This window comes from Toxorhynchites rutilus, chromosome 3 (genome assembly GCF_029784135.1).
Source record: "Toxorhynchites rutilus septentrionalis strain SRP chromosome 3, ASM2978413v1, whole genome shotgun sequence".
Classification (NCBI taxonomy): Eukaryota; Metazoa; Arthropoda; class Insecta; order Diptera; family Culicidae; genus Toxorhynchites; species Toxorhynchites rutilus.
In genome coordinates, this window is record NC_073746.1 from 264,302,663 (window position 1) to 264,321,134 (window position 18,472).

The 18,472-nt window shown below is 36.1% G+C and overlaps 2 protein-coding genes across 5 annotated transcripts; one reads left to right on the plus strand and one right to left on the minus strand.

Moving 5' to 3' along the window:
• The first annotated feature begins 3,054 nt into the window (after positions 1 to 3,054).
• LOC129776760 (protein-cysteine N-palmitoyltransferase Rasp) lies at positions 3,055 to 5,480 on the plus strand. 4 transcript variants are annotated; one of them, XM_055782593.1, is made up of 5 exons: positions 3,055 to 3,073; positions 3,755 to 3,896; positions 3,970 to 4,712; positions 4,766 to 4,983; positions 5,046 to 5,480. In XM_055782593.1, the coding sequence occupies exons 2-5, from the start codon at positions 3,797 to 3,799 to the stop codon at positions 5,464 to 5,466; spliced, it is 1,482 nt and encodes a 493-aa protein (XP_055638568.1). In that variant the 5' UTR covers positions 3,055 to 3,073; positions 3,755 to 3,796; the 3' UTR covers positions 5,467 to 5,480. The 4 variants fall into 4 exon arrangements, with proteins under 4 accessions (XP_055638568.1, XP_055638567.1, XP_055638566.1 ...); XM_055782592.1 differs by lacking the exon at positions 3,055 to 3,073 and adding an exon at positions 3,246 to 3,622; XM_055782591.1 differs by lacking the exon at positions 3,055 to 3,073 and adding an exon at positions 3,247 to 3,622 and having other exon boundaries at positions 3,682 to 3,896.
• LOC129776767 (peptidyl-prolyl cis-trans isomerase NIMA-interacting 4) lies at positions 5,469 to 6,061 on the minus strand. Its single transcript, XM_055782605.1, has 2 exons — positions 5,870 to 6,061; positions 5,469 to 5,813 (listed from the first exon to the last, which is right to left on the minus strand). Exons 1-2 carry the CDS (start codon positions 5,946 to 5,948, stop codon positions 5,497 to 5,499), a joined length of 396 nt encoding a protein of 131 aa, XP_055638580.1. The 5' UTR covers positions 5,949 to 6,061; the 3' UTR covers positions 5,469 to 5,496.
• Positions 6,062 to 18,472: the final 12,411 nt, after the last annotated feature.

The following is an 18,472-nucleotide window of genomic DNA, read 5'->3' on the forward strand; positions in this document are numbered from 1 at the left end:
TCGTTGTTTCTGGTTGAGGACAATATTGACCGTGAAAGGTGGTATAATATAGATAAAGGTTAGATCTGATGTCGAAAGCCTAGCTGTCACGATATTGAAGACACTTATTGTAAATAATTTTGATCGTGTAAGGTGCCCATTAGGAATATTTGGTTCTCTTGAAATGTTTTCGGTAAAGTCATTCACGTTGAATTACGAAATCATGCGAATATATCAAACCATCGTTCTTACAATGGAAACAAGTTCTTCGTGATTAGTGATTCATATTACTCACAAATGTGAGTTCAATTATAACTCGAGCTCGAAAATTCATGCAGTATAAATAGAAATTTGGAAAATTATTTATTATCCTGCAGCAACCTCGAATATTGCTTACTTCGTTTCATCGATGTGAAACTGAGCGAAATTTTGTGTATCTTGTTGCACCCATCTTAATTGTCTTGTTCCAACTTACTTTTTTTCTCTATTAAGTGCGATTCACATACAACATCCAAGTCACGTTCACGTCCCGTCACGTTCCGTTACGTCAGTTATTCTACCATGCAATTCATATGAAAGCATACGTTCAACGAAAACGACCGGCAGGATTTGTAGAAAAGAATAATTGACGGAGATGGATGGCTCGTAGGGTTTTTGTCTGGGCTTTGTGTCTCGGCTTTTGTTTTGATTTTGGCTGCATTTTTTATGCCAACATATCTCCCAGTTTCAAATTTCTCAGTCAAAATCAATTCACGACTAGCTGAGAAAAACAGTCTATATATTATTATTGTTGAAAAGGGTCGGGACTACAGGTTTTAGGCATTTAAGTAATATAGTTCAATGATTTTCACTGAATTTTTCTAAATTTAGGACTGATTCTAGACATTCTTCTTCTTCTTCTTCTTCTTCAATGGCACTAACGTTCCTAGAGGAACTTCGCCGTCTCAACGTAGTATTACTTGCGTCATTTTTATTAGTACTTAGTTGAGATTTCTATGCCAAATAACACGCCTTGAATACATTCTGAGTGGCAAGCTCTAGAATACGCGTGATCACAGGGCAAGTCGGAGGAAATTTCTTTGACGAAAAATTTCCCCGACCAGAACGGGAATCGAACCCGAACACCCGGCATGTTAGTTATGACGTTAACCACTCGGCCAAGGGAGCACTGTGATTCTAGACATACTGATTTGAAGAGGGCGTTGCAATTCAAAATTGTTGTAGATGGCGACACCATGAATAACGTTGAATAGATTATTCGTTTGACATTTGACGTGACTGTGCTGGTGCAAGCATTGACTGCATGTGTGAATTGGTGGAGACGTTGACGGAACGTAGACGTTCTTTTCCGTAATGTTCTATGTGAATCGCACATTAAAGTACCTTTCAACATTTTTGGCTAGTTCGTCACTTTACTTCCATTTCGGAAGAATGTCTGGAGTGAGAATTGAACTCGTGAACTTTAACAGGAGACTTACCTCCAACTTACTGATGTGGGCAGAAGCTACTGTCAAAGCAACGCGAATTCGTATTTTTTTCGCAGCAAAAGCTTAGGAAGTTCGGTCTTTTTCTGCTCTTTGCAAGTTATTCCGCGCTTCGTTCTGATTGGTTGCGGAAAAAGCTCTCAAAAATTCGCGTAAATTTGTATTTATTGTGAAGGGTTGATAATCAACCTTTATACTTGAAACCACATTTGTAAGTAATATGAAATTGTTTCACCAATCTCGTTAAACTTGTTTTTGTTGTAAGGACAGAATGATTCGCTTGATTTCATAACTCAATGTGAACGACTTTAGCGAAAACATTTCGCAAGAACCAATTTCGCACCTGGAAAAATCGCTCATTCTCAAACAAGCTTAATCTGTTAAAGATTACACTTTCGAGTTTGGGACCCAAATTATGGCTCCAAATTTGAAAGTCCGCACAAGACGGCGGCACTGTGCAACTGTCATCGCGTATTGCTCATAAGCGGACCTTACACGGTCAAATTTATTGACAATATGATGACATTTGAGAGCATAATGACAGCTGAACATGGCCGACAACGCAGAAATCCGGATTTTCTGATTTTCGGGCTTCAATATCGTGACATTTCATATGGATGCATGATGTTGACGTTTTACCTCACGGACTTCCAGACTGAGTTGCCAGATATGCAAGCGCACATTTAATTTTTGTTAGTCTTTTTTGCGATTGCAATTAAAATTCATAAACCACTGAAATTGTAGGAATCGTAAATGGAAGCTTTTGGTTTGGAAAACCGATACTTTGAATAGCAAAATACGGTACTTTTCACGATACAAATCAAAACTTCAAAGTAAACTGACAAAGTGATGGTGAGAGAGTGGATGAAACTTAACGTTTTAGGAATTTTTTAACGTTGAACTCGGTCATTCTTTGCGCTAGTGCGCGGGTTGTGTGTTTCTTCACACTCCGCTATAAAATTTGGATAATGAGAAGATCTTGGAAAAGCACAGATGAAAAAACATCATGTGTTAATTCAAGCTACAGTAGAATCCCGATTATCCGCGGAATAGTTGGGCAAACTCACCGCGATTAACGAAAATCGCGGATGACCCATTAAAGGATAAAAAAAATGCAAACACAAAAAAAGATGTTTCAACATAAAAACTATGTTCTATCAATACAGAAATCAATCAATTATCCATCTATAAGGTCGTGTACACCAGTGGCTAAATAATGTAAAAGCCATGATCACAACAAAAGAGCATGGGCCTACCACTCACTAACAAATTCCGGAAAGGCCTATTGATTTACTATGGAACTCGCAGTCACGAATAATCCGCAGGGCGGATCACCCGCTCGCGGATAATCGGGGTTCTACTGTCATAGTCTCATTTATGGAATAAAAACATTTGCTTGCAGATAAAATAACCTGCATATATTTTTGCAAACTAAAATAATCTGGCATCTACGAAACTGAAAGGAACAGTCTGTATTTGTGAAACGAGTATTATGATGTATTTTTGAGAAGAAAAACCGAATTCTAAAGTGTAAATTATGAATGAAAATTAACTTTTACAAATCAAATTAGTATTCTATGTGAATGCAAATCACTTTTTTCCTGCAAGTGGTGAGAAAATCTCATACAAAAATTATGTCTGAAATTGACGTTATATTATAATAATACATTTTAGTAGGAATATCTGAAAATTCAGGGGAAATAGGTTAAGTTAAGGTTAGGACTACGCGCTTCAACTAATTGAATAATACCAAGTAGATATTTTCATTCAAATTTTACCAATTGAAAATTACCTTATAGCCTTCTAATCTGATAGAGAATAGTTTGGATCCCAAACTCAAATGTCGCCACTAGCCATCGCGGATATTTTCGTTGTCTCGGGTTGAGGGCGATATTGACCGTGTAAGGTGGAAAAATATTGATTGAGGTTAGATCAGATGTTGAAAGCCTAGCTGTCACGATATTGAAGACACTTATTGTCAATCCGGTTGATCGTGTAAGGTGCCCAATATAATAAACAAATTTGTTTACAAATATAGATCCCATTCAAGCAACACTAAAACATTCGTTGGTAAAACTGCAGTCTCGCGCTTGCATTCGTCAGCTAACATGTTGATTTCAACTTATCATATAACCCCTTACTATCGATAAATATCTACAGTGAGTAACCGAAACACAACACTGAGATCTGCAACAAGTGGTTAATGTGTGTAATACAGGTCAACAAATATGAACACTATCGTCCCGTTATTCTTAGTGTATCTCGCTTGATTAACGAGCCAACAATTCCAGTGTCGGTTCTGAGCCAATACATAGTCCTACAGTACTTTCAAAATGTGGCCCATCCAAACATCAGCTGATGCAGCCGTTTGTATTGTTTTGTATATTGCATGCCTGCTTTACTCGTTCTATAAAAACTACGAAATCAGTGATGGTTTGTATAACATAAACATAATTTGACTCACCAACCAACATTTTCTAATGATTCGTTATAACGTTATTCTCAGATAGACTCCAGAACTATTACTACCTCGAGGAAGGATGGTCTGTATTCAAAGGACGTCGTCGTGATGATTACGACTGGGAATGGGAAATATACAAAAAATACGCTATTAGCAACGCGGTGATTTTCCTCATCCATGGAGTTATATTCGAAGCTATCAGGATCCTGCGAGTGAAACGCATTTCTCTTATATTGGCCACATTCGGTGGGGTGGCTATACTTCACATCTATGGATATAAAGTTCTTTTTATTCTTCTTTTTCAAAATTTAACATTTTTCGCGCTCAACTATTGGTTAACCAGCATAACCTTACTGTGGGTTAAAGCTTTTTTATGGATAGCACTGATTAATAGTATTAAAATTCTATTCTTTTATGATAAGCTCAATGTTCTACTCGACATTGATAACGATAAACTTTTAGAATTTAGTATCATAATATCATGGAACGTTATAAAATGTACATGTTTCTGTTTAGAGCGAAGCAATACGAAAGCAAACACCAAAGACTTTCGATTGATAGACATGCTGGGATATTCGTTTTATTTTCCTCTTCTACTATATGGCCCGGTGATTATTTACGATCGCTTCAAGGAGTGCCACAAAATAAGTGGACCATTTGAGAATACAAATAGAATTTGTCGACTGAAAAAGTTGGTTATACGACTGCTTATTTGCTACTTTTGGGCACTGGTTATGGAAGCTGGACAGCATTTCTTCTACATTAATATTATCCAACTGGATGTGGAGGTAAGAAGTATGCTTCATATTCTTAAAACTATTGAAACTTACGATTTTTGCAGCTATTGCAGCGTGTTAACCTTTGGGTACTGTATGGATTAGGTTATCTTATGGGCCAATTCTTCTACGTAAAATATGTTGTGTTCTATGGCATTGGAATAGCTTTCGGAAGCTTCGATGGAGTTGAGATGCCACAGAAACCCATTTGTATCGGCAGGGTTCATCTTTATTCCGATATGTGGAAATATTTTGATCGTGGATTATATGAGTTTTTGTTCAAGTATACCAACGCATTAAAGATCTTTAGCACATTTAACATCCATTCATTTCCCCCCATTTCAGATATATTTATACCCAACTGTGTACCAAAACTTCATCTCACACGCGTAAAGTGCTGGCAAGCTCAATTACATTCATATTCATCTACATTTGGCACGGCTTGTATACGTTCATATTAATTTGGTCTGCATTGAACTGGATATGTATCGTGCTGGAAGGTTTTGTTAAGAACATCTTTGGAAGCAACACCCGTCTTAACGCTTTGGTTGGGACACACGTCTTCATCTTATCAGTGCTATCAAACTTCTTTTTCTTTGCGCGGGAGGAGGTGGGTTATATTTACATCGAGAGAACCTACTTCGAAAGTTTGAACAACTATTTGGCTCTGTACGTAGTTGCTTATTGCTTCTACACCACTGGAGCATGGTTTAGGTCCGTAGAAAGTCAATATGGAGGTCCAACAAGGAAAACACTTAAAGATTAAAATCATTTTTTATGAAACAACTGCATTATTTTATTTTTTCCCTTCAACCATAATAATATGGTAACCAAATTTTGTCTTAATTGGCGGGTCGGTATATTTCGGCGCGTTTATCGTTGATATGGGTAGCGCAAAAGCAGCGTCTTGAAATGGACCTACCATAGCCCCACGTATTTGCCAGCCCAGGTCCCCTCCTTGGCGGGCTTTGTCTTCGCTATAGTTAGTGGCAACGACGTTAAAATTTTGTCCTTCCTTAAGTTTTTCCAATGCCTCCAATATTTTTCCTTGTTTTTCACACAGAATGTGACGAACTTTTACCGCGTTACCACCTTTCTTCTCTTTGCCACCGGCTGAAATGCATTAGCAGTGATGGATATTCAAATGACACGTTTTTGAAACTTTTTACCTTCGTCTGCTCCGGATGCTCCTTTCTTTCCACCTACACCTCCCTTGGCGCCACCTTTAGCATCCTTCTTTGGAGGCATATCTAGTTGACTGAACGATGATTACAGCTCATTGGAAAATATCGCAATATTTTTTAGCAAGATTACAATTTTTTGATGTTGTGTGATCTCTGAGACAGTGAACTGGCTAACAATCAGAGATGCCAGATTTTTTTTCCAATTGTCTGTGGAAAATTCGGAATGTCTGTAAATTATTGACGAATCTACGTTAGGGTGCTCATACACTGTTTGACCGAAGCCAAATATTTGACTCTTTTTGACAGATAAAATTTGGTCAACGTGTACTGATCAAATATATTCTACACAAAACACGACAAGCAAATATTCAATTATTGGATGCCTAAAATATTTTTTCAGTCCGTTATTCGAACCTGTCGGTACATGGTTAGGTTACCTTGAATATTTCAGTTGATTTTTTCCATGTTCGGTGTTTGATATTGTTTACTACTGTTGAAAATTGAAGAGTGGCAAACAAAATAGTGTTTGTACAAATATCAAATCAAACCTTATCTGTCAAAAAATATCAAATATTTGACCTCCGGGCAAACAGTGTACGGCCACCTTTAGATTTGCAGCGAGTAAAACGATGATGTTTGGTATTGACGAATTTACGTTGGATTTACAACCAGATGGCGCAGCGAGTAAAATGAGGATGTTTTGTTTTTTTGGTATGAAATTCGTTCAAATTTTCTAGAAGAATCAGAATTTATCTTCAAATTTCCCGGTTTCATGTATTCTTTCCACGCTGAAAATATTAGAAAATCATCATTTTACAATGTGCTGTGTGTATTACGAGGAATGGATTGTTATAAGTATTGTAACTTTATTTTTTTCAACTAAGTAAACGATGAATAGAGTGTTTTGCGCTAAAAATACTGCAAATTCTTCTCGTATCGGCCCCTACATAATCAAAGATATCAGCCAATTTGATATGATATCGATTTCATCGCATCTATCCATAGTATCAATAACCGGTATGCATTATCAAACTTAAAATTTTCGAAGATTATCTATGACTTTGGTCAAATCGCGTGTAGAAACCATCGTAAATATACAAAACTCCAACTTTCTTACCATATATTGACGACATTCAATGGCTGAAATGACTCTAAATTAAAATAAAATGAATAATAACCACCGAATCTTGCTTTTCATTGCGTAAAATAAATAAACACCCTCATTTTTGTGGTTCTGAGCTCTAATGTAGATGTCGCATGAGCTGATTCAGCTTTGCGTAAATTCGTCAATCCGCATTGACGGCATTGAGCTTCGTATTACGAAATGAGGGAGTAGGCATGTCAATATGGTAGAAGGAATGAACAATATATTGCAGAAGAAATGAACACACTTTCAAAATAAAAATTATGAATGAAAATTATGTTTTCCAAATCAAATTAGTACTCTATGTAAATGAAAATCTTGCTTTGAAGTAGTGAAAAATATCATACAAAAATTGTGTCTAAAGATTATAATGGTAAATGTTGGTGAGAATATCTGAAAGTTCATAGAAAATAATTTAAATTAGGGTCAGAACAACGTACTTCTAGTAGGTAAATAACGCCAAGAAAAAATTTTCATACAAGTATTAGCAATTTAAAACTACCTTAGAGCCGGCTAATCTGATAGAGAATAGTTGGCCTCATACAAACTAATGTCGTATCCAGATGTCGACACCATTTAGCCGTCAACGCGAATGAAATTCGTTTGAATTCATTAAAATATACAGATTTTTTTTTCAAATTTTCCGGTTTCAAATATTCTGTCTACGCTGTAAAGGTTAGAAAATGATCATTTTACCTTGTTTTATTCATATTATGTGAAGAATGACTTGGTAGAAGTGTTGTAATTTAAATTTTTTTTACTAGAAGAACGATGAGTAACATATGTTGAACATGTATGAACTCGATGTTTACAAAAATGTCCAATTAGAGGTAAAAATGTTCAATCAAACTTATCGCATTACAGGTCTGTTCAATTATCAAAATGTCGTATTAAACGTAAATTACTGTAATCACAAATGAATCTCGCTTGTAAGCTGCATCAGCTAGGGTGGCAATGGATCTATGGAAAAAAATTCATCATCGAATTTCAAAACCGTACATTTTGTTCATTGACCCAAAAAAATGTGCAAAGTTTAAGCTCAATCGGACATGATTTAGGGTGCCTCAAAGCGTTCAAATTTTGATTTTATCATATTCGAAAATTTTCCACGGGGTTAGTACAGGAAATTTGGAAAATCGATTTTTTTTTCGATGCCAAATGACTTAAAAATGCATGAAACGTCGAGATCTGGTGCCATCTCGAGAAAAAACTTTTTGGCCGAAAATCGACCCTTTTGGGACTTAGCCTGAGAGGCAATGAAGGCATGGAAAAAAATTATTATCGAATTTAAAGAGCCGACCATGTACATCTCTAAACATCAACTTCTGTTCTATGCATCCTTCTAATCAAGGCGCCTAGAAGTATATCCTAAGGTGGGCCAATGTGCAAAAACCACTCTGCAGCCTTCTTGGAAGTCTACTTTATTTTGTTTGTATACAAAACACAATACGCTTGTACAAGATCGCTCCTGATCAGTCTGTCTCTTCCACGCTTCAAGCAAATAATTCCCCTTCTGCTTGCTTTCGTACTGTTTTCATATACCGCTCCTCTAACCAACTTAGTGACGAAACGGCCTCACCTAGTACCAAAGACCCGCCTTACCTCTGATCATAAGGTAGGTTCAGAGTTCCCGTGAACGTGAACGCGGACAAACACTTTTTTGTTAATAATTCATAAGTCCATATATAAAACGCGAGGACAACATCATGAAACGATAGGAAGAAACATTTTCTAGTTGAAAAACATGTTTAAACGCAATTCATATTGATAAAAGTGGATTGATTCAATCACCCTCATTCCGGTTCACGATCGGCGATTGGATTGATTGGATTTCACAATCCGAACGAGTTCGAATATTTTGCATTCTGCCCGTTCGCCACTAATCCTAAAGGGCGGTGATTTTCGAACTTTCATCGCAGCTGTCATACAACTGTGAAATCAAAACAAAAACAAAAGTTTTTCCGCAAGCCACTTTCGGAACGATTATTCCATTTACTGATTCACATGTAATTCGAACTCATTGGCATCCGAAGTTGAACCAGATTTTCCTTGGGTGTAGAAATGGAATTATCTGTGGATTGTGCGATGAGAAGCGAAGTATGAGAGGAGTCAAGCTCTGCGCGGATCGTGCCTATCGCCGGAAAAGATGCGGAAGTGATCGGAGCCGCCCAAGTCATTACTCCCCACACGTTTTCGATGTTCCATCAGGAGAAGTCTCGCTCTCATCGGAAGAAGATGGAGAAGGATCGATTGGTTCTTAATAAATCCAAATGACCAAATTTTCCCATTACCTGTGAACAAAGGGGGCGTGTCACTAGTTCCGGAGGCACCTTGACGTCGTATGTAATTAGGAATCTTGGTCTGAACAAGAGAGTGGAAGATGATCAAGATCCTCGTGAGACACTTCTCAAATATGCTAAGGATGTAGAAGAAAATCCTTATTGGATTGTTCCAGTCTACTCTAAAATGCAACCTAGGGCAATATCTGTCTATGAAGATGAGCCGAAGAGTAAAAAAGCGAAGAAATACTAAAGAAAATAAAAAATATTAACGCTTACATCTATCAAATAGTCAATTTAATTATAATAATCTTTAAAGATAGCATGCTGTAAATGAAAACAGTTTCTAGCAATCTTCCATATGTTGGCTCCGGCTTGCAAAGCTTGCATTAATGCTTTCGTTCCGGTCTTGGCGATCGTACCAAGGTTATATACCAGATCGGTTTTGGTCATTCCGATACAAGTATCGATGTTAGTCAGAAATGCAGCTTCCTTGTTAAATATGAGATTGATAAACAGTTCCTTGTTCGCTGTCCAATTTTAAGGGTTCGATGAGCGATTTATAACGAATTTTGTCGAGAGCATACGAAGAGTTAGTGATCAATTCACGCAAGAATATTTCTTTGTTCGGGTAGAACGTGTTGATGATAAGCGACAAGCTGAGAGATCTCAGCCTTAAGGCAAAGGTTTCCACATCTCCGGTTGATTGTGGCATCTGAAAAATGATAGTAAAACTATATTATAAAATCAACCGAAATGACACAACACTTTACATTTTCAAATGTAAGAAAACTTCGTATTTCACATCGCAAATAATCGATATTGAGAATAGAAAATATACATACCCTCGAGTCCTTTTGATCTTTTTGTAAAATATTCAAAGTCTGCACTGCAAACATCTAGAACTAGAGATGGGCAAACCGTTCATGAACTGTTCAAAAGAACTAGTTCACCAAAAAGAGTGAACGAACGGTCGTTTTTTTTATGGTTCTTAAATTGGATTGTTCGATTATTTATCAAATAAAGTTTTAATTTCATATTTTCAAGTTGAGGGTAAATATTTCAGTAAGATATGCAATCACAAGAAAAAAAAACAGGTGAAAGCGAAACGATTCAGTATTTTTCAACAGTAAATAAAAATTTGTGTCGCTGATATGAAATGTTTTTATATTATATCATATTGTGCTTGATAATTTCGAGAAAGTCTTTCGCGTTTTGGTACAGTTTTGCTATAGCAGTTATTGCAAAACATTGTAGAAAAGAAGTGCAACGCTAGTTTGTGCTGAAAATAATAAATCACTGCTCAAAATAAATCAAAATTTCAAAATCATAGTTTGATTTTCTATTCTGCTAAGATATTTTTAACAAAATTCGGACACAGAGTTATTGCTAACAAACAGCATTTTATGAATGAAAAGAACAGTCCTACATAACATTTCAATTTTTTTATACATGATTTGGCATATCCCTCTAATGTACGAAAGAGTGAGTGAACTGCTCAAAAGAACTAGTTCACTTAAGTGAACGGTTGGTCACTGAACGGTTCATTAAAGTGAACTGTTTTGCCCATCTCTATCTAGAACTATCAGCTAATGAAAACCTAAAGCCGGGTTCAGACGGTGCGAGTAAGCATACGAGTCGATCTAGTCAGTTACTGCAGTGCAGCTACTCACACCGTGTGAACACATCATGCCAGTTAGTGTCATGTGTGATTCGGCGTGCGAGCTACTTCAAAGTTTTTTGAATTTACTCGCACTCGCATCCCTCAAAACGTCAAAAAACAGAATTTAGCGTTCGAATCAGGGATGCCAAATGTAAACAAATGTCTCTATTTTTAAGATATTTGAAAATATGCGAAGATATTTATAGACTTGAAAAATATTGGAAAAACAAATAAAACCCTAATAGTTTCTAAACGGAATCGTTGTTATTTTGTTTGGCACACTGGCGGGGCACGTTTTCTTATTGAGACAGTTTTATTGGGAATCTAAATATAAAATCATCATCGGGCACAATTTTCATTCAAAATTCACTCACAACTTGCAAAAAAAAGTATTGTTCTAAGAAACAGAATACATATTCGATTTGAAAAAAGTATATTTTCATTCATTATTTTAGTTTTTGAGACGTATTTATTCCTCCGGCGAATCTACTATCATTTTCATTTCACAAATTGGTACACGAAGCTGCTGTCAACGCGAAGTAAATCAAATTTTGAAAAATCTTTTAGACTGCCATTTGTAGCACCACATACTTTCGGAATTAATTAAGCTATGGATGCTTTCGAGGTTCTAAAAAATAGCGACAATAATCTGATATATATTCCATATTCCAGAAGAAAGGCACATCATTTCTAGTTTCACTCATGAGTGTATATTGGCGTTGTATTTGTGGAGCAATTAAATCCAACAGTTTTTTCACTTTTTCAGGTGTTATTTCCAACACTGCTCTGTACTCTCGGGGATCATCATCGTGGAGTTACTCCAGTATTGTATTTGTTACTCCTTTTCTTTGCATCCAATTCCTGGCCCGAATCCTTTTTTCTTTCTGCTTTTTTCGGATAGTACCCTCAGTTCAAAGAAATTCAGCACAAAGTATTTGTAAACACGGCCAGCGTGTGTCTCGCGATAAAATTTAAAATTGTGTAATGATAAATTCAACTGAAAACCTAAGCCGAAAACAGCCAATAAATAAGTTGATTTCGGATCAATCATCTGTCAAATTCGGACCTGATTGCTGTTTCTGACTATTTGATGGACATTTGAAAAATCGTCTGGCATCTCTGGTAAACCCGTACTTAGTATCTAGTTTCTTGTCAGCAGCTCACATTGTGTGAACGGACAAGGCGAGTCAACCATTTGTCAAGCGAGTTCACCGGGTCAGTAGCTGCTCGTTGTGAAGTCAGCTACTAGCAACGTATAAATGGGCCTTAAGACAAGACCAGACAACTGGCTTCTTACTCTTCTTCGTCGTCCAAAAACGAAGCCATGACATGAAGATGCCAGAGCTGCCAAATATTATAAAATATCGGATTTTTCAAATTTCTATTTTAATGAATCGTAACATTTGGTTGGTGCGAATTCAATGATTATTACATATTTTCAAATAGACAATCTCAAAAATATGCTTTAAAAGGATAAAATAAGTCTTTTAAACACCCATATCTATAATATAATCGTTTCCAAAACAAATTTGGGATTTTTTTTAGCAAATAAATCTAATCTGACAACCGTTACAGCGTTATGCAGATTCTCATTGTCTGAACCAAAACATTCTATCTTATTATATGAGCAGGAATACAACCAAAACAACGTTAGGAAGGCATTTTATTCATACAAAACGTAATTCAAAAACTAACGAAAAAATAAAAAATACGGGTCTAATATTTTGCAATAAAGAAAGAAACTACCACTTTTCATGGAAATCTGAGGAGCACTATATCGGTTTGACATGAAATGGATGAAAAAAAATTTATATATATATATATATATATATATATATATATATATATATATATATATATATATATATAAATTTTTCAATTCAATCAAAATATAGTAACAAAATAATTAGGTAAAACGTGTATACAATTCCTTCACATTTCCTCTAAACTAAGTATCGTAATATCAATTAAATTCATTTTTTTTCTAAATTCAATACAAACCCAACGTAATTTATTTTTATTGGCAACACTGGAAAAATCGACTTTGTTTACAAAATTTATCGAAATCGACCAATCAGAAATCAGAACGACTGACAGAAATTTGGTCCGTATCTGACAGAAATTTGGTCCGTAAAAGACCCCCTATTGTCTGATCTTATCTTAGATGAAAACCATTGAGAAATATGTTTTCGTTTTAGGCACGATAGATACAATACGGTAGCGCGACTTAAGGTGGCCGTACACTGTTTGCCCGGAGGTCAAATATTTGTTATTTTTTGACAGATAAGGTTTGATTTGATATTTGTACAAACACTATTTTGTTTGCCACTCTTCAATTTTCAACAGTAGTAAACAATATCAAACATCGATCATGGAAAAAATCAACTGAAATATTCAAGGTAACCTAACCATGTACCGACAGGTTCGAAGAACAGACAGAAAAAATATTTTAGGCATCCAATAATTGAATTTTTGCTTGTCGTGTTTTGTGTAGAATATATTTGATCAGTACACGTTGACCAAATTTTATCCGTCAAAAAGAGGCAAATATTTGGCTTCGGTCAAACAGTGTATGAGCACCCTTATGAGAAAGGCCTTTCAGCCATCTTGGATTTTGTATGTAAACAATCTGCAATATTTTGCAATATCTTTTTTTTGCTCTTTGTGTGAGGTATTGTTTTGGTGGGAATAAGAGCATTGAAAAATTGAAAGGTAAGTCTTTTACGGTTAAGGTTAGATTTGTAATATACTCAATCTTATATGTTTCAGCTCAAGAGAATAAATCGACTTTCGGTGTCGGTCGGTGATGGAGGTATTTTTCCCGCGTTTTGCAGTTAGAGACGTCGGTTAATCGTTCGATTAATTCAAATAATCGAATATCTGTATCAGTAATTTTATATCAAATAATGAAAAATCAAATCGAATAATTATCAAAGTAATCGCGATTAATGAAAAAGGGAACCATTTTTTTCAGAAAATACAGTGCAAATTTTTTTTAACCGTCATGGTGTTTCGTCGAAATTCATAGAATATGCTAAATCATTTACGGTAGAAGCTTGATTCCTAGGTGGTGGAGGAGACTGGGAAGAAGAATTCAGGGTGTGCAGGAGTAAAATGCGGACTTGAAGAAGGTGGTCTCAGCTCCCGTTCTAAAATAGTAGTATTCAAATTCAGAGCGCCGAGGAAAATATACCATACTAGTGATCAATGATTCTATGACCAAGCAGAGATATTCAAACAAATCAGCTATTTCGACAAACAACATTCGAAGAACAGATAATTTTGAACAGCCAAAATTTTGGTTGGTTCAAAAAAAATGCATGTCATACTCGACTAATATCGACAGACTCGATAATATGTGATTCGATTATATACAATTTTGAACTCGATTATATACAGTTTGAAAAACAAGATTTTTTTTTATATTTTAAGTATGACTTATTTCAAGAAGGAAGGTAACCTTTTTACGATAAGGTGAAATTTAAGTGGCTATTACATGTACAGTGGGGTGAAAATCGTCATTTTTGAAGATTTTGCTTGAGTTTTCACCAGTTATATCGTTATATCGTTGCCAAATTAAAAAAGCAGAAGTTGGGTGTCAAAAAACAAATTTTAGAGCGGTTAGAGAGCTTTAATTTAATTAATAGAAATGATCTAGTTCAATATAAATTTTCAGGATAAAATTAATAATAACACATTAAATATTATTAACTTTCAAGTTTTCCACTTCCAAAATGTTAAAATCAACTAATTTAGATGTTCCACTACTATATCCTGTACAAAATTTTCTCATATTTCAAATGAAAGCAACAGAATCGTCTTCCGTAGCGTAGTTTTCAAAGTAGAGCCAGTTTGAGGCAACAAGTCCGAAACAAAAAAAAAAGTAGTTCTATAACTATTTCATTGTTGAAATTCGAATATATGCGTAGAAGGATTTTTATTCATCAAATATGATCGTCTATTACCTCCTGAAAGAATCTGGATAAATTTATTTTTTTCATGCGAGAAAGGTATTTTCTGACTTTGAGGGGGTGAATCAAAAATCAAATTCCTGTTTTATATTCAAGAAATGAAAAAACATACAAAAAACGATTAAAAACTTTTTTCTGACTCGATTATATACAATGAAAAGGAATCAGAAACTGTATATAATCAAGTCCGCCCTGTATTGTGCATCATTTTCATGGTGTGCTCTTTTTTTAATCAACCTAAAAACATCATGAACTTCAAAATTATGACATATTTTTTTATCATAAATGTCTGTTTGTTTTGATTACAAGAAATAAATATTCGCTCGAATAATCGAATACTGAAAGACAATTATTCGAATCAATCGAATATATAAAAATCACCCCACGATTAATCGACAATCGAATAAACGAAAAATTTAGACATCTCTATTTGCAGTCAAATCCCTTCCCACAATCCTCTGTATATTTATACCGTTTCCCCTCGCGCACTTATTGACCACACGGTCACACCTTTATTCTACACATCTTGCGTTTTGGGTTTTGCCAGAGTAAGGCGGCGGTGACACTGGATGCAGAAAAGTGGTCGTACGAATTGTATGCAATAGTGAAGCTAAACAACCACATTGAGTTGTATTGGTGTGGTTACATTGCTTCCCCCTTGCTTCGTTCGTATTCGTCAGCTTCTATCGAACAAAATTGTTTGTTTCTATTCGTACAATCAAATTTTCGTGCGTACTCCTATCCAAAGTAACCTTAGCCTAATACTTATGACAGACATACAGCTGTACTTGCGTTGTACTTCGAAAATTGTATGTCTGTCACCATGTACAGCGCAAGAACCATGCAAGCAACTCGGTACAATCGCTGTACCTGTACCGACCTGTTTTACCGCTGTACATGGCTACAGTTGTACTGTGCGCAGCGCCATAGACGGTTAGTGGTGGGTAGCATGAACAAGCAGAATCAAATCACTTGATAAACGTTCTTTTCATTGACTTTCTTTTAAGTTAATAACTCAGATTGGAAACTTTTTTGTTGTGTTTGATAGTTTAGACACTAAATAAAAACCTTTTTCATTGAAATATGTGGTGGAAATTGGAAAAATATCTGATTGTCAGTTTGACATACGGTACAATGTACAACCAAAGTATGTCTGTTATGGTACGATGGTACCTGTACAACGCTGTACACGTACAACGCTGTACACGTACAACGCTGTACACGTACAACGCAAGTACAGCTGTATGTCTGTCCCTGGTATAAACGTCATCGCCTCCAGAGATGCCAGATGTTTTTTTAAGTCCGCTACGAAAATGTTAATGAGTAAATATCCGCCAGCTACCTTTTTAACCGTTAGAATCGCAAAGTGATGTCTAAAAAAGAGGTTGTTAGCGCAGGAAAGTGAACCAAACCATAAAGAAGAGAAATACCATATCACTGTAATCTGCAACTGAAAATATAACTCCGCAGGAGAATAGAGCTTGCGACGAAAATTAAATATCAGTAAAATTGCGAACAAGTCTGCGAATTTGGCATCCTTGCATTGATGAAAAACAAATTTCGAAATAATTCGAAGTCGAACGGATTGATAAAAGTGCTTATTTGAAGTCGAACGGGTTACAAAATGCATCATTTTGCTAATTTCAAACCCGTTCGTGTACCGGAATAGAGGTGAATATTTCACAACGATTCTGAATTTCCACCGTGGAATCGCGATGTTGGTGAATTCACCATAGTTCACCGACTTCGGTGAATGTGAACGTGAAAACAGTGGTGAATATAGACGTCAAAATGTTTCCTCGTTCATGTTCACGTTCGAATGTCCCAAGGCATTCTGAAAATTATTTCACCGTGAACTGTAAAAGGATATGTTTAGCAATTCTCATGTTTTCAATGAAAATTTTGATATGGATGCAATTCGTTCTATTCACCACGATTTTTTGAGTTGTTTGTTATGCCGGATTTACAATCCTTCACAATGAGCGCGATTTTTTTCTTCAATAACGATTTTTATTCGTCAACCAATCAGAGCAAAGCGCGAAATCACCCATGACAGCGCGAAAAAAGATAGAACTCTCCAAGCTTTGGCTGCGAAAATCGCGTTGCTTTGATGAGAGACACTACATACATCAGACAGGTGGAACAAAATATGCTTGATGGGGGGAACGATATATCGAAATAAATGTTCAGTTCTATACATATGAGGCGCTTCATAAAGTGAGAGCTGAATCGATTACCTGTTGCAAGTGTTTTTCTGCATAATAATAATTATTTTTACGCATTTTTGTTAATATTGGATTGAATTCGTTAGTTTTTCGATTATTAATTATCTGGAGTTTTATACTTGCTTTCACATTTCTAGCGTTATGATTTTGTTCCACCAATTTAGTACGACCTTGTCCATAACAAATAATGGCAGTTTGGTTAGAGAAACGCAGGTTTGACCCAAGGCGCCTAGAAGTATATCCTAAGGTGGGCCAACTTGCTAAAACCACTCTTCAGCCATCTTGGAAGTCTACTGTGTTTTGTTTGTAAACAAAACACAATACGCTAGTGCCGAAGCTCGCTCGTGATCAGTCTGTCTCTTTCACGCTACAAGCAAATAATTCCCCTTCTGCTTTCTTCCGTACTGTTTTCATATACCGCTCCTCTAACCAACTTAGTGACGAAACGGCCTCACCTAGTACCATAGACCCGTCTTGGTTTGACCGACAGATTATGACAGATCATCTCGCGATATCGCGCACCATTGTAAAGAGCTGCACTGAAAAATATCGCGAGTGAGTATATCGCATGCGATTAAAAGCCTGCATTTGAAGAAAGCATTAGCAATGTAGTTCACCGTGAAATGATCGTACTATTCCACCACGTGTTCAAGTTCACGTTCAAGGGAACTTTTAACCGAGCTATACTGCCATTATTTGTTATGGACAAGGTCGTACTAAATTGGTGGAACAAAATTATATCGCTAGAAATGTGAATGCAAGTATAAAACTCCATATAATTAATAAGGCGTCGTGCACAAATTACGTAACTCTAAAAGTCCGGATTTTGGACCCCCTCCCCCCTACGTAACGCAATTTCCTATCTCTAATACACAGAAAGTAACGCAACCTCGACCCCCTTCCCTCCCCTTATCGCGTTACGTAATTTGTGCACGACGCCTAATTGAAAAACTAACGAATTCATTCAAATATTAACAAAAATCTGTAAAAATACTTATGATTATGCAGCAAAACTCTTGCAATAGGTGATTGATTCAGCTCTCATTTTATGAAGCGTTTCATATGTATAGAACTGAACATTTATTTCGATATATCGTTCCACCCATCAAGCATATTTTGTCCCACCTGTCTGTTGTATGTAGTGTCTCCCATCAAAGCAACGCGATTTTCGTAGCCAAAGCTTGAAGAGTTCTATCTTTTTTTGCACTGTCATGGGGGATTGCTATGAAATCGCCATTGAAGAAAAAAATCGCGCTCATTGTGGATGATTGTAAATCCGGCATAATGCTTCCTTTACAATGCAGGC